The 15,137-nt window shown below is 34.8% G+C and overlaps 1 protein-coding gene across 1 annotated transcript in view; it reads left to right on the top strand.

Moving 5' to 3' along the window:
* Positions 1 to 15,137, top strand: part of glra1 (glycine receptor, alpha 1) — a 60,533-nt gene that overhangs the window by 7,766 nt on the left and 37,630 nt on the right. Inside the window, exon 2 of the mRNA XM_016455460.1 lies at positions 7,066 to 7,190. Within this exon, the coding sequence (XP_016310946.1) occupies positions 7,066 to 7,190 (125 nt within the window). The remainder of the gene's footprint in view (positions 1 to 7,065; positions 7,191 to 15,137) is intronic.

The following is a 15,137-nucleotide window of genomic DNA, read 5'->3' as shown; positions in this document are numbered from 1 at the left end:
CATTTGTCGCGGTTTGGAAAGAAAGGGAGAAAACATGACAGAATAACTCGGCGGATATCGCATTTTGCGTAAAACTAAAAATGGACTTTTCAATACCGACCAGATACAATACCGATTTTAGCGGAAACTACATTTTTTATAAAATGGCGTTTATCGCATTTTCAGTGGCCCTTGGCTTGGTATTGTTGGCAGAATTCAGCCCTCGGCAAAAACTAATTGAGGAACCCTGCCCTATTTTAATTGTTAGGATTTGTATTATTATTATTAAACCGTAAGGCCTAGAGAGCTGAAACTTGGTCAGATCGTAGTCTGGCCTTCTTCTTTGTTGTCGTGGTTGTACTTGTTGTAGTGTTTTATTCTAGCAGTTTTTGTCATGATGTCTTATAAAATTTGTCCTTTTGTGAGGTTTGATGCTGTATAAATTGCCCTGTGAAGGGACAAATAAAGATATTACTACTACTACTACTACTACTTCTCAGATCCAAAGACTCGCCCCAATCATCCTAATCGGGGGTGCTTTTTTGTGAAAAACCTACTTTTGCGAACTGGTCCTAGGTTTTTCGCCCGAATTGGTACCAAACCAGTGCAGAAATATTCTCTGGACAGTGATTATGAATAATTATCAAAAAAAGTTGACATTTCGACTCCCCGTCGCAAAGGGGCCCCAGAATCGTTCACCAAATTGTGTATGAGTTCAATCTTTGGTCAAGGACATTTGGGGACATTTGTGTATCTCAAAAAACAATGAATATTAAGCACCTATTAGACAAGGTTAACAGAGGCTGATCGGAACGAAACTCGGTGGGCATGTTCGACCCATGGCCCTAAAAGTCTGTAAGAATTTTGAAAGAAATCGGCCACTAGTTGGCGCTAACGAGTTTTATACCTCTGTAATCACGTGGTGTTTCACACATCCACACAATATGCATATCATTTGATAGATCTCCTCATATTGCACAACTTTGCCTCAAGAACCACTGCTGTCAATCAAATCGTTCATTAAATATTCTCAATTATGTTAAAAACCTACTTTTGCGAACTAGTCCTAGGTTTTTTCACTCAATCTCGATCAAATTACTGCAGCGCAATTCTCTGGACTCTCCAGATCAATAATTATCAAAAAAATTAATTTTGTCCTTTGGTTAGCTATAACAGGGTCATTTAGAAAAGGGGCATGGCCAAATATACCCAAAAGCCTATAAAACCTAAACGAAAACTCAAAACTTTACGAAACTTGGTGAAAACAGGTGTCAGGTGACTTTTAATAAGCATGCAAAGTTTCATGGTGATCAGACCATTGGTGGCGCTATAACAGTTAAAAGGGCCTCAAAAACAATATTTCTATAATAAATGACCTCAAAATTGCAAAAAAAAAAAGTTCATATATTCACACAAACACTAGATCTTCATATCATCTGAAAGATCTCCTCATTCTGAACAACTTTGCCTCTAGGACCACTGCTGTCAAACAAATTGTTCTTTAAATATTTGAGATTATTTGAAAAATCTACTTTTGTGAACTATTCCTAGGTTTTGAACACAAAATCAATAAAATCAGTGCAGTACAATTCTCTGGACTCTCTAGGTCAATAATTATCAAAAAATGTTTGAACATTTGCATTTGGACAGCTATAACAGGGTCATTTAAAAATGTGGTCTTGATATAGTGTACCCAAAAGCCTTTGAATCCTAAAAGAACTTGCATTATATGACTCTAAACAATCATGCAAAATTTTATGGAGATAGGACAGAAACTGACACTGTAATAGTTATGAAGGTTAAAAACACTACATGTCCATGCTGTTACCCTGAAAGTGCAAATGCAACCACTAGATGGCAGCAAAGGATCACTCATTGGCTTATTCTATCACTTATATAGGTCTTTTCTCAGGTTTAACTTAGGTAGTGACATTCAGATAGTTTAAAATCATTATTATTATATTTAAAATCACATTTAGTCAAAGTTTACCTCTTCATTTATACAGACATATCAGTTTTGACAATTGACAAAACCTGAAAAGATATTATAAACAGGACTTTTCCAGTAAGCATTTTATAACATGCAAGTTATTTCAAATATCTATATCTACAACATAATGTGTGTCTGTCTGTGTGTGAGCATGCTTAGTCTGTAGAGTAATACAGTATTAGTATTAGTATTATTAGAGTAATACTAAGTAATAGAGTGTGTGTTAAGTAATATAGTTCAACCTTTTCATTACTCTGTGTGTGTCATCATATTCTCCATCATGGATGTGTTCTGGTGTCAGCCACATATTTCACGTTAGCTGAGACCTCTGACAGCATAGAAGCCATGAAGGCCTTAAAGTGATTGAACCCCGGTAATCGCTGCTTGCAGCTATATTTATTATTATTATTAACATTGAAAACAGTTGTGCTGCTGCCTTTTTTTCTTTTTTTTCTTTTTTGTGGAAACCATGATATATTTTTTTCCAGGATTTTTTGATAAATGGAATGTTTAAAAAAAAAACATTCATTTGAAATATAATTATTTTGTTACAATGTAAAATCTTTTTACATATTTCTTTTCTACACCTGTATCAACAGAGTTGAGCTGTTGGATTTTTATTGCAGGGTTATTATAGTTAACTAAAACTAAAACCATAAAAAATTGTTACTTGAAATAAAAAAATAATAATTTAAAGATCATTCATTTGCTTCATTGCAGCTAGTTGACAAGGCAACATTTCTCGTTTTCTTTGTTCAACTCAATGTACTAAAATAAGTAAAAAATAAATTAATAAGAACTAAATGGACATTTTAAACACAAAAACTAATAAAAATGACAAAAACACAAAACATTACTGAACATTTACCTTGAAATATCATGAAAGCAAAAAATATATAAAAACATCTATTTAAAAATAATAAGAACTGTAATAGTATCTCATTGATACTAAAATGGCACTGCTTTATTGCCACTTTTTGATTAATGTGTTTATTGTTTAGGTGTTGTAAGGACAAATCACACATTTGTACCTCTAAAAGAGAGATGTGGAGCAGCACTTTCCAGAGAGGTTTTTCCTATGATGTATCCGCATTTAAATGCCAAACACTTCTCCAATTTAATAGTTACCCGGCACCAGTAAATGTTAATGAGCAGAAAGAATAATGATGTACAAGAACAGAAAAAGCCTGACTATTGGTTACTTCAAAAACAAAGGATAGCTGGTGACGCAGAAAGTCAATGGCTATGAAAGAATAATGGATATGCTGCTAAAACAGTTAGACGGGATTCAGTGGCTGGTTAAGAAAATAGAGCAATTCCCCACAAAGAAAGACCCATGAAATTGGCAAGAAGAGGACCATGTCTCAAGGACTTAGATGAAATCAATATACCACAGGCTATTTTATTATTATTATCCTCCATTTTTGTCAGACACACTGATGCTGTAGATTACAAAAAAATGTCCATTGTTCCTGTGCGTCTTCAGCCGTGTGCGGGAGGACCTGAACAAGTCGATACATATTAAAGTCCATCATGTAGGGCAGATAAAGAGCCCTATGAAAGTACTTAAAAATGCAACTAATCTGCACTAAAAGTGCTCATAGGCTAAAAAGTCTGTGGGATATGTTATCATGTGATTCACAGGCCGGTTAGTGACCTGACATTTAGTGTGAACTCAGGTTACACTGAGGTGTCAAAGCAACAGACATGCACCCTATTATCACTAATTAAGTTCCAACAGCTTCCAATGCTAATGAAGACACAGATACTCTTGTATGATGAGGTCTTAAATTAATTTCCATGTTCACATAGCTCTTTCATGGCTTCTTCTTTGCACCAGAGTGAGTGAACTTTAAATCCAAAGCTAATTTTTTTAATCAATTCGTTAGTATTGAAAATGACAGCATATATTTACATTACATTTACATTTAATCATGTAGCAGATGCATTTATCCAAAGTGACTTACAAATGAGGACAATAGAAGCAATCAAACCAACAAAAGAGCAATAATATGTAAGCGCTGTGACAAGTCCCAGTTAGTCTAATGCAGTACACGTTGCAAGTTTTTTTTTATTAAATAAAAAGAATGAAAAGTAGATAGAATAGAAATAGAATGGAGCTAGTGTTTGAGGGTCAAGTTATTATTATTTTATATAATATATAAAAAGAAAACAAGTAGAAAGAAAATAAATTGAATAGAGAGTGCTAGTGTTAGAAGGTCAATTTTTAACCCTCTGGGGTATGAGGGGGTTTTGGGGCCCTGGAGAAGTTTTGACATACCCTGACATTTGTGCTTATTTCAGTTTCTTAAAAACTTTATTTTTAAGATTACATCGTAATCAGCACAAGCTGGGCAACAATAATATGTAAGCAACATGTATGTACAAATTTGTATTTCTGAGAAAATAAAGTTTGTGCGTGGCTAGTGAAAATAAAATAAAACAAATAGATAGAACAGAAATGAAATAGAGAGTGCAAGTGTTAGAGGGTCAAGGTTTTTAAATATATAATAAGTAAAAGAAAACAAAGTAGATAGAGTGCAAGTGTTAGAGGGTCATTTTTTATAATAAAGAAAACAAGTAGATAGAACAGAAATAGAATAGAGAGTGCAAGTGTTAGAGGGTTGAGTTTTTTAATAAATAAAAAGAAAAGTAGATAGAACAGAAATAGAATAGAGTGCAAGTGTTAGAGGGTCGAATTTGTATAATAAATAAAAGAAAACAAGTAGATTGAATAGAAATAGAATCAAGTGCCTCTAGAGGGTCAAGTTTTTTAATAAAAAGAAAAGTAGATAGAATAGAAATAGAGTGCAAGTGTTAGAGGGTCGAATTTGTATAATGAATAAAAGAAAACAAGTAGATATAATAGAAATAGAATAGAGTGCAAGTGTTAGAGGGTCGAATTTGTATAATAAATAAAAGAAAACAAGTAGATTGAATAGAAATAGAATCAAGTGCCTCTAGAGGGTCAAGTTTTTTAATAAAAAGAAAAGTAGATAGAATAGAAATAGAGTAAAACAAGTAGATATAATAGACATAGAATAGAGTGCAAGTGTTAGAGGTCAAGCTTTTTTATATACAATAAATAAAAGAAAACAAGTAGATATAATAGAAATAGAATTGAGTGCCTGTGTTAGAGGGTCAAGTTTTTTAATAAAAATAAAAGTAGCTAGAATAGAAATAGAGTGCAAGTGTTAGAGGGTCAATTTTTAATACATAAAAAGAAAAGTAGATAGAATAGAAATAGAATAGAGAGTGCAAGTGTTAGAGGGGCAATCTTTTTTATATACAATAAATAAAAGAAAACAAGTGGATATAATATAAATGGAATAGAGTGCCGGGCCAGCCAGTGTTAGAGGGTCAAGTTTTTTGTATAAAAATAAAAGTAGATAGAATAGAAATAGAATAGAGTGCAAGTGTTAGAGGGGCAATCTTTTTTATATACAATAAATAAAAGAAAACAAGTAGATATAATAGAAATAGAATAGTGTGCCGGTGTTTGAGGGTCAAGTTTTTTTTGTTATTAAAAAAGTAGATAGAATATAAATAGAATAGAGTGCAAGGGCCCTATTTTAACAATCTAAGCGCATGGTCTAAAGTGCACGGCGTAGGTGCACTCAGGGCATGTCCGAATCCACTTTTGCTAGTTTAACGATGGGAAAACGGTCGGTGCGACCGGCGCATGGTCTAAACGGGTTGTCCCTATTCTTTTAATGAGTGATGGGTGTGTTTTGGGCATAACGTGCAATAAACCAATCAGAGTCTCATCTCCCATCCCCTTTAAATGCCAGTTGCGCTCGCGCCATGGTGGGTTTGCTATTTACATGGCGGAATGTAATTTTTCATTTTTAAAAATGTTTGTGTGCTGCTGCGTGTCCCTGTGTAGAATAGAGTGCAAGTGTTAGAGGGTACATTTTTTAATAAATAAAAAGTAGATAGAATAGAAATAGAATAGAGAGTGCAAGTGTTAGAGGGTCAAGTTTTTCAATAAATAAAAAGAAAAGTAGATAGAATGGAAATAGAATAGAGAGTGCAGGTGTTAGAGGGTCAAGTGTAAATGGAAGAGATGTCACCACCTTAGAATTACAAGGTTCTATCTGCATTCTGAGCAGTTTTGAGATTTAGAGCTTCAAAGTTTTTGGATTCCATATATATTTTTAATCTAAATCTATTTTGAATCTATTTTTGAGTGAGTTTTCATGATGTCACTAGATTGGATTTGAGTGCTGTTTTCAATGAATTAATTTGAAAATTATATAATATTCTAATTCTATTCTTTAAAAAAACTCGTCCCTTTTAGACTAATTCTATTCTTTAAAAAAATTGTCCCTTTTAGACTTGCACTCTATTCATTTACTGCTTGTTTTCTTTCAAAAAAAAAAAGTAACACTAGTTTTTCTAATCTTTTTGTATTCTTTTTGTTTTCTTTTTATTTATTATTAACAAAAGCAAAAAAGGCATCTAACACTAGCTTGCCCTATTCTTTTACTATTCTCTTTTCTTTTTATTTATTATATCATTTTTTTTAAATTACTACGTGTACTGCATTGAGCTAACTGAGACTTGTTATAGCACTTGCATATCATTGCTCTTTTGTTAGTTTTGATTGCTTCCATTGTCCTCATTTGTAAGTCGCTTTGGACAAAAGCGTCAGCTAAATGACTAAATGTAAATGTAAACGTTTTGTTTTCTAAATAAAAAATCCCAAAATGTACACAACTTAAAAAAATCATACTATGTAAATAAATTGTCACAGAATAAGAATGTGAATAATTTAATTTTGACAAAAATGTCAAACAGAACCTTATAATTCCAAGGTGACAATGTGTCTTTAGCTGTTTCTTGAAGATGGCTAAAGACGCGGCTGCTTGGATTGAGTTGGGCAGGTCATTCCACCAGCAGGGAACAGTTAAGGTATGATGATGAGCATATAATATAATATAACGTCAGCTTGAAATTAAAAAGTGACTTGAGTCAGAGATATCCGTTTGCCGCAGGGCAGAGAATGTAATAATTAAAAAAAAAAAAAATCTCATAATGCATAACGGTTGTCCTCCTCTGTTCTTTAATGCACCTGTCTTTGTCCCAATCCACAGCTTGGCAGCGTCCCAACAAGCAGCAGCTCGGAAAGCTGCCACCCCAATGCCTCCGTCAGAATTCCTGGACAAGCTTATGGGAAAAGTGTCCGGTTATGATGCAAGAATCAGACCTAATTTCAAAGGTAGGCGCATCCACCAAGACACTGCTGGATGTCACAGGAATGTAACCAAGCACTAAAAGCAATTTCAGTGCAAGAATATATACGATAAGTACATATAGATGATTGATTATTTGTCAGTAAATAGAAGCAAGTGATATATTGTTATAATAATCCATCTTGTTTCCACTAACATTTTAAAATTCTGATTTCAAATAACATGCGATTCAAAGCTGCTCCCAAAATGTAATTATTCACTCCAAATGTTATAGTTATCAAAGAACAGCAGCCTGCTGGATACATCAGTGAATAACACACAATAATATAGTTTTCCTGATTTACTAAGGATAAATTGTACAGTCGTTATATAAAAAAACCTGCTCCCAAGCTGGCTACATTCCTGTTTTTAAGGTCCATGATCTTGAATCATTATCCTGAGTAGAATGTCTATGGTGGTACTCGTTATCCTATATATTATAGTGTGTGACGTGTGCTGGCAATGTTAGAAATAGCCACTGCAAGATACATGTCAGAGGTTTCCTTATATTCAACATTATATTAATGTCAATCATTGCAAATTATAGTCTGCCTGTTCCTTAGCTATTCTTGGAAATACACTTTTTTTTTTTTTTTCAAAGGCATATCAATAAAAACATCTGTTTTAAATGCAACATTTGCTTTTAATACACATAGCAATTGCAATGTAACTAAACAATAATACTAAAACAAAAAATGTATTTTAAAAACACTATTTTGGACATTGTGTACATATAAATGCCTTACAAGATTAAATGGTAGTTTTATTTTTCTGTCTTTTTTTCAGCGTTGTCAAAAAATTTTATATGTTCACTGCTAATGTATTATGCTTGTGTATATTATATATATTCAATTCAATTTGAATATTGCCCCCCCCCCCCCAAAAAAAAAAAATAATGTTTGAATCTGTATTGTTTATTAGAGCCAAATGTATTAGATGTTTGATATTTTGCATGTAAGTTGACCAGTAACACTTTATAATAAATTTAGCAAGCAACATAATATTATATTATATAGTGCTTAACAAATCATTATTGTGCATTGAAATATGAACTACTGATTTGTTAAGCTTTATATAAAGGTTGAATTATTGATTCATGAAAATTATTATAAAGTGTTCCCTTTGACCAAGATATGTTTAATGTAATGCAGACACTTATACCAAGTAAAAAATCTGAAAATGTGTACAGTTTATATGTGTACAGTCTCACTCTTCCTTTGAAACTATAGGTAGGTAAAAGCATTACTGAATGATAGAAATATTACAGTAATGTATCCTGAGACTTTGTCCAGACTGTTAAACCTGCTTAAGCGCTTAAATGGCAGAGGGCCCCTGTCTGATTTTGAGGCCTTGCATCTTAACCTTGCTCGTGGCAACGGATTTATTTCTTTTATTTATTTACTTATTTCTGTTGACAGTCAGTGCTGTGATATGGTGAATGAAATCTTAAATTTTGCTGTTTGCTGAGTTTTGCTGCAACCTTGTTTATGGTGAATGTCGTCATATTGCGGAGTTGGCTGATTGTTTTCTCACTTAAATTTACCCTGAAGTAGCAGATATTTCAACGTCGCAAACTCCGCATTGCCTTTATGCTTTCGATGTGTAATTTAATCCCTAGTTGCCAGAAATCAAAATCATTCATTCTTATATTAACATATATATCAAAAACAAAACAAATCAATAGCCGCTATCTGAATAAACACTGGCCCTCTTTCGTGAGCTCATTATGTAATTCATTCAGTTCATTTCATGAGGGCACATGGGCCCTGTGGTCACATGACCAGACCAGACATTATGAAATACAAAGGTTCGTCACGGCTGTCAGGTCAAGCGTGTAACTGCACTCTGAGCTGGAAGCTCACGTGTCCTCGGCCAGCTTTCTCTGCTCCGCTATAGACAGCAACAGAAATAGAACAGAGTGCAAGTGTTAGAGGGTCGAATTTGTATAATAAATAAAAGAAAACAAGTAGATTGAATAGAAATAGAATCGAGTGCAAGTGTTAGAGGGTCAAGCTTTTTTATATACAATAAATGAAAGAAAACAAGTAGATATAATAGAAATAGAATCGAGTGCCTGTGTTAGAGGGTCAAGTTTTTTTTTAATAAAAAGAAAAGTAGATAGAATAGAAATAGAGTGCAAGTGTTAGAGGGTCAAATTTGTATAATAAATAAAAGAAAACAAGTAGATTGAATAGAAATAGAATAGAGTGCAAGTGTTAGAGGGTCAAGCTTTTTTATATACAATAAATGAAAGAAAACAAGTAGATATAATAGAAATAGAATCGAGTGCCTGTGTTAGAGGGTCAAGTTTTTTAATAAAAAGAAAAGTAGATAGAATAGAAATAGAGTGCAAGTGTTAGAGGGTCAATTTTTAATAAATAAAAAGAAAAGTAGATGGAATAGAAATAGAATAGAGAGTGCAAGTGTTAGAGGGTCAAGCTTTTTTTATATACAATAAATAAAAGAAAACAAGTAGATATAATTGAAATAGAATAGAGTGCTGGACCTGCCGCTGTTAGAGGGTCAGGTTTTTTTTAATAAAATGAAAAGTAGATAGAATAGAAATAGAATAGAGTGCAAGTGTTAGAGGGTCAATCTTTAATAAAAAGAAAAGTAGATCGAATAGAAATAGAATAGAGTGCAAGTGTTTAGAGGGTCAATCTTTAATAAAAAGAAAAAGTAGATAGAATAGAAATAGAATAGTGTGCAAGTGGTAGATGGTTCATTTTTAATAAATAATAAGACAGCATCCCTAAAAATCATGCAGCAAGCGGCTTGACAGCATCTCTCCATAAGTTCAGGAGGAAAAAGCCGAGAGAGAACATTTAAAGGGTCCTACGCTCCTGCATAAACAGCATGTGATGTGAGAAGACATTTTTTACAGCTCATGGTGAGGAGGAGTTCACCTCCTCTGATTGCTCGGCCTCTCCTGCAAATGTGGTCATACAGTGAAAAAAGGGAGTGAAAAAGATAAGAATTGCCTGAAGCAACGAATGTGCTGGCATAAAGAATTTACACTGATCGTGACTGGGGCTCACTGTGGGAAATCCTTCCAACTGATTTAGTTGGGACCATTTGAAATGGAAAGGCATATTTGGGGCACCCCATGCATCAAGAACCGGGAGAGATATATTTTCAGATCTTTCACGTGTATCTTTTCAGTCAATGAATTATGCAAGATTGTATTTTAAGGCTAAAGTGTGTAATTTTTACATTTGGTAACACTTTACAATAAGGTTTAATTCATTAATATTAGTTAATGCATTAGTTATGAGCCATGAGTCATGAGCTAACAATGAACAATACAGGATTTATTAATCCAGGTTTATGTTGATTTCTGTATACACGTTTAAGAAGTTGTATAAATGAACATGATTATGAATAAATATGAATTAACAATGATTGTTAGTACAGTATATTTACACATACAAAACATGTAAAAGTTGTTTTTTATGTTTTTGAAAGAATTCTCTTATGCTCACCAAGGCTGCCTCAGAAATACAGTAAAAACTCTAATATTGTGAAATATTATTATAATTAAAAAAGTTTTCTATTTAAATATATTGTAAAATGTCATTTATTCCATGCAAAGCTGAATTTTCAGCATGATTACTCCAGTCTTCAGTGTCGCATGATCCTTCAGAAATCATTCTGATATGCTGATTTGCAGCTCAAGAAACATTTCTGATTATCAATGTCGAAAACAGTTGTGCTTCTTAATACTGGATGGAAATTGTCAGGAGATATATTTATTTTGTAACATGGATTTACTGTCACTTTTTCTAAATGTAATATGCCCTTGCTGAATAGAAGTATTAATTTTATTATAACTACTAATTAAAAAGTACATAAATAAAATTTACATAATAATAATAAATCTTATTGAAACCAAACTTTTAAATGGTAGTGCATATTTCAGTTATTATATTTTTTTTAAAGTTTGCTATTGTTATTTCATGATACCTGATGCATTAACTAATGTTAACCAATTTAACCTTGCTGATAAGTATTACCATACTTTCTCCTATACCAGTTTCATATGCATTTCCCCCTAAAATATCCATATTGTATGCATATAAAATGCATCCTGACCAGCTCAACATAGGGCTGTGAATCGGTGGTTTGGACTGTCTGTCTGTTTGACTGATAGCGAACTGGAGGGAAACCTGTTTGAAAACGGATTTATTTTTTCAAATTCCATTTGGTACCACAGATATTACACATTTTAGCTTTGACCATAAGTTTTTCAAATCATCTTCCCTCGAACAGACCATTTGGTAGCGCTCGCTGACAGATCAAAGTGCTGCGTTAAACAAATTGTGGACGTGTGAACCTGAGAGGAGCGGTACTGTTCGTCCACAGACAGGCCGCTAGCTTGAGCTGTAATCTGCGGCTGCCAGTGATGAATGATTTGGAGCGCAGCTGCGCCTCCTGTACCCACGTTAACCTTGTCCCTTCTCATCAGTCACAGTGAGGCCGACAGCCACGAGGTGCTACAGATTCCGCCCAAATCGCACAATCATCACTGCTTACGGTTTCTCATAGACCGACCGTCTTCCTCCCGCCCCGTTTCCAATGAGCTGCCACCACGCATTATAGTAATGATCAGTGTAATGCTTTCTGATTACTGTGTCACTTTGCTTCTGAATGGGTTCGATAAGACAAGTGTACATTTGTAAATATACAATCTGCTGCCGTATATTTACTGATTGCTTTTTTATTTTCTTTTTGGATGTCCTGTATGTCTCTGTTACCTCTTTGCATCTCCTCCTCACTCATGTAAATTGCAGAAGCGAAGCCTTATTAGCTGGTGGAGCTTGATGTTAATTCGGTGCTATCAGCACATGCTTAATGGGACTTTTAATAGGATTAATGGGAATTCTCTAATGAGTCGGGGTGCAGCGTTCACATACAAACTGCAATGGTGAACCTACTGATGCTTTTCACTCGGTTTAAATGATGACAGATGACTGAAATCCTGATCAAGAGTGTTTCTTATGCGATGTCTGGATAACTTATCTGCCGTCTTGAGAGAGCAGCAGAATGTATGTTCCTGCCACAATCTGCTTTAAGAGGCCGCTATAAACGATTTGTAAGCTTTCATAGATGCTATGAACTGTATTTCCACCATGGGGGTAATGAAGCGTCACAGGATCGTGCTAGATAATTGCGTTTTTATCTCATGGGTAGAGAGAGAAGGCAGTGCGTCGATGTGAGCCTCGAGAAACATCGCAACAGAACAATCAAATGACACCGAGACAGAGCAAGGTTAGATGTGATTTTAATTTTTCATACACGTTTTAGCTCATCGCCTACAAATTGTTCCAATTCTCACAGGGCCGCAGAGACGATCATGCATGGAAATTTAATTTTAAAACTTCTGTTATTCGCATTTGAACTCGAGGGTGCAACTCCAGAGCGATTTATCACTGTCTGCACACTGAAAAAAAAAAAGCATTTACTTTGAAACAATTTTCACTCAGAAATTGCTTATAAATTTGACAAATAATTTCAAAGAAACAGCAAGTTGCACAGTGAATTAAATGTGGAGCTTTAAAGCCTGAAATAGTAAATTGGTATAAAACATACTCAAATATCAGTTTTGTTTTATATGCAATTTTTACAGGATTCAATTGAGATTGGCTTTAGATAATTGTTAATATTTAGTTATCAGTGCACTTAATCGATTTATTGTTTCACTTCCAGATCGGTTTTCAATTAAAAGTGGGAATAGAAGACTGAAATACTATTTTCTTATAAAACATACTCCAAATAATCGTTTTTTATATACAGTTTTTACAGTGCAAAAGGGTTCAATTGAGATTGGCTTTAGATAATCGTTAATATTTAGTAATCAGTGCACTTGTTTCATTTCCAGGGGTGCGTTTCCCGTACAACGACATAGCTCACTGATTAACCACCATAGTACGATGCATTGTTGTGGAAACTAACTAGCCAGTCACGACTGTTTCCCGAACACGGTCGCATCTCCGTCATTTGAACCACATAGTTCAACAATTTAGGGCCATTTTTAATGACGTCACATGCATGTGGTGGAGTAATAACTTCTGCTGATTAATTGATTTGAGAGCTCTGAGATGCTGCTGTATTGAACATGGCACCTGATGACTAATTTACTGTTTTGTTCCCTGTAATTTTGCTTTATTTGATGTTAGATTCATCGCGGGTTTCCTCTTACGTCATACTCCGGGTTTCCCTTAGGCATTTATACACGTGCGCACTCTTCAAAAACGGCGCTTATTGAGGACGCGCTAATATATAGATTAAAATGTATATATATTTAAATTGAATTGAAGATATAGATAGGTGGAGAGCTGTAGTTCCTACCACGTAAGTTTGCGACGCGGTTTGCGAATGTTCGTTTGAACTATGGTTTCGGGAAACACCGAATCGTTGAACTATGTTGGTAACGACGGAACTTGCGACCATAGTTGGCTAACGATGCTTTTGGGAAACGCACCCCAGATTGGATTTCAATAAAAAATATAAAATGTGTTTTTTTTAAGCCATTTAATATGCCTTTTTCTTCTCTGACCACTCTCAATATTAGCTCTGTATGATTGGTGATGTAAATGCACCGACAGAAGTGGGCTCCTCTAAAATATTTGCCGCTAATGTCATTTATCTAAGAGCTTTAGATGGGATAATCAATGCCGGGTCATGGGGACTGGGAATTGAATGGTTAACGTAGCTTTTTTCACAAAGGATAAGTCTCTTGGAAAGTCCTGGATTATGCCGGCGTCTGCGTTATTGGTGAACATGCAGTTGGGCTGAAGAAGAACAGCCTGATTTTGAAGTCCCTAAATCACTCATCTACTCTCATGTGTGTATGTTAATTAGGATCCATTGGATGAGTGATTTCTGTTTAGGGTAACGCACAAATGACGACCACCCGCAGTGCTGTTGCCTCATCAGAATAGACTGTACTGCATTCGCTGTGGCTCATTACTGTACACGATATCTGTGGTCACACATGTGCATGGTAGGAGCATCTTTATCCTTGTGATTACCATACAGAACTGCACAAGAGATGCACTGTTGTTGTAGCTTCTGTATGGTTCTGATGAACATCACAAGAGAAAACTGACTGGAATATAGTGCACTGTGACCTGCCGTATGTTTTCTAGATTGAACATTAGGGAAAATGCCCCAAATTGGTTCTCTTTGTAAAAGCGGGAGCTGTTTTGTGGTTCCCAAAGTAAGTTCCCATTCCTTTTGTATTGCACAATCCTGCAACTCAATGCCAGGCAAATCAATTCGATCTACAAAATTACAACAAAAAAAAGATGTTTTTACAGTTTGTGCAAAACTCAAAGTGAAGCCAGTTTGACATGTAGTCTTTGCATTTTCCCTCTCTCTAGTGTATTGCATCTATTAGTGCATTTTGCCTCCCGTGACCAGATATGCATTGCAACCCCCATCCTTTCTTTCATTTCAGTGCTTTGCTTCTTGACCTGCCAGCTCTGAAGTTTTGGACGAATAAGTGCATCCCTCCTTACCTGCTCTTGCCCTTAGTATGCCCTTAGCACCCAATATTCCCTGCCACACACTTCAACGCACAAAGTGTTGGCAAGTGTAAAGTAGGGATGTTCTACCTGATCCGAGAAAAATGGCACTATCGGAGCCGATACCCGATATGAATATCGGATCGGCGCATCCCTAGTGTGAAGTAGAATAAGTGAGCCATGCTGCTTATGTTTTTTTTTCTGTTGTTGGTTCCGCAAAGAGAAAAAAAAAAGCTAAACATCTTGCTGTTAGAATATCATGTTATTAATCCTGATCTTTTTTTCATTAGACCCACAAGGCTCCAAATCTGATGGTACTCACAAGAAAGGTACTTTCTTTTTATTTATCCGGGATTATACAAGCATATTGATTCATGCAATCCGGGCGATTTCTCATCTGAGAAACGG

Source organism: Sinocyclocheilus anshuiensis, unplaced genomic scaffold (assembly GCF_001515605.1).
Source record: "Sinocyclocheilus anshuiensis isolate Anshui unplaced genomic scaffold, SAMN03320099.WGS_v1.1 scaffold235, whole genome shotgun sequence".
Classification (NCBI taxonomy): Eukaryota; Metazoa; Chordata; class Actinopteri; order Cypriniformes; family Cyprinidae; genus Sinocyclocheilus; species Sinocyclocheilus anshuiensis.
Note: the sequence above shows the minus strand (reverse complement) of the source record. Positions and strands in the feature narration are given on the sequence as shown.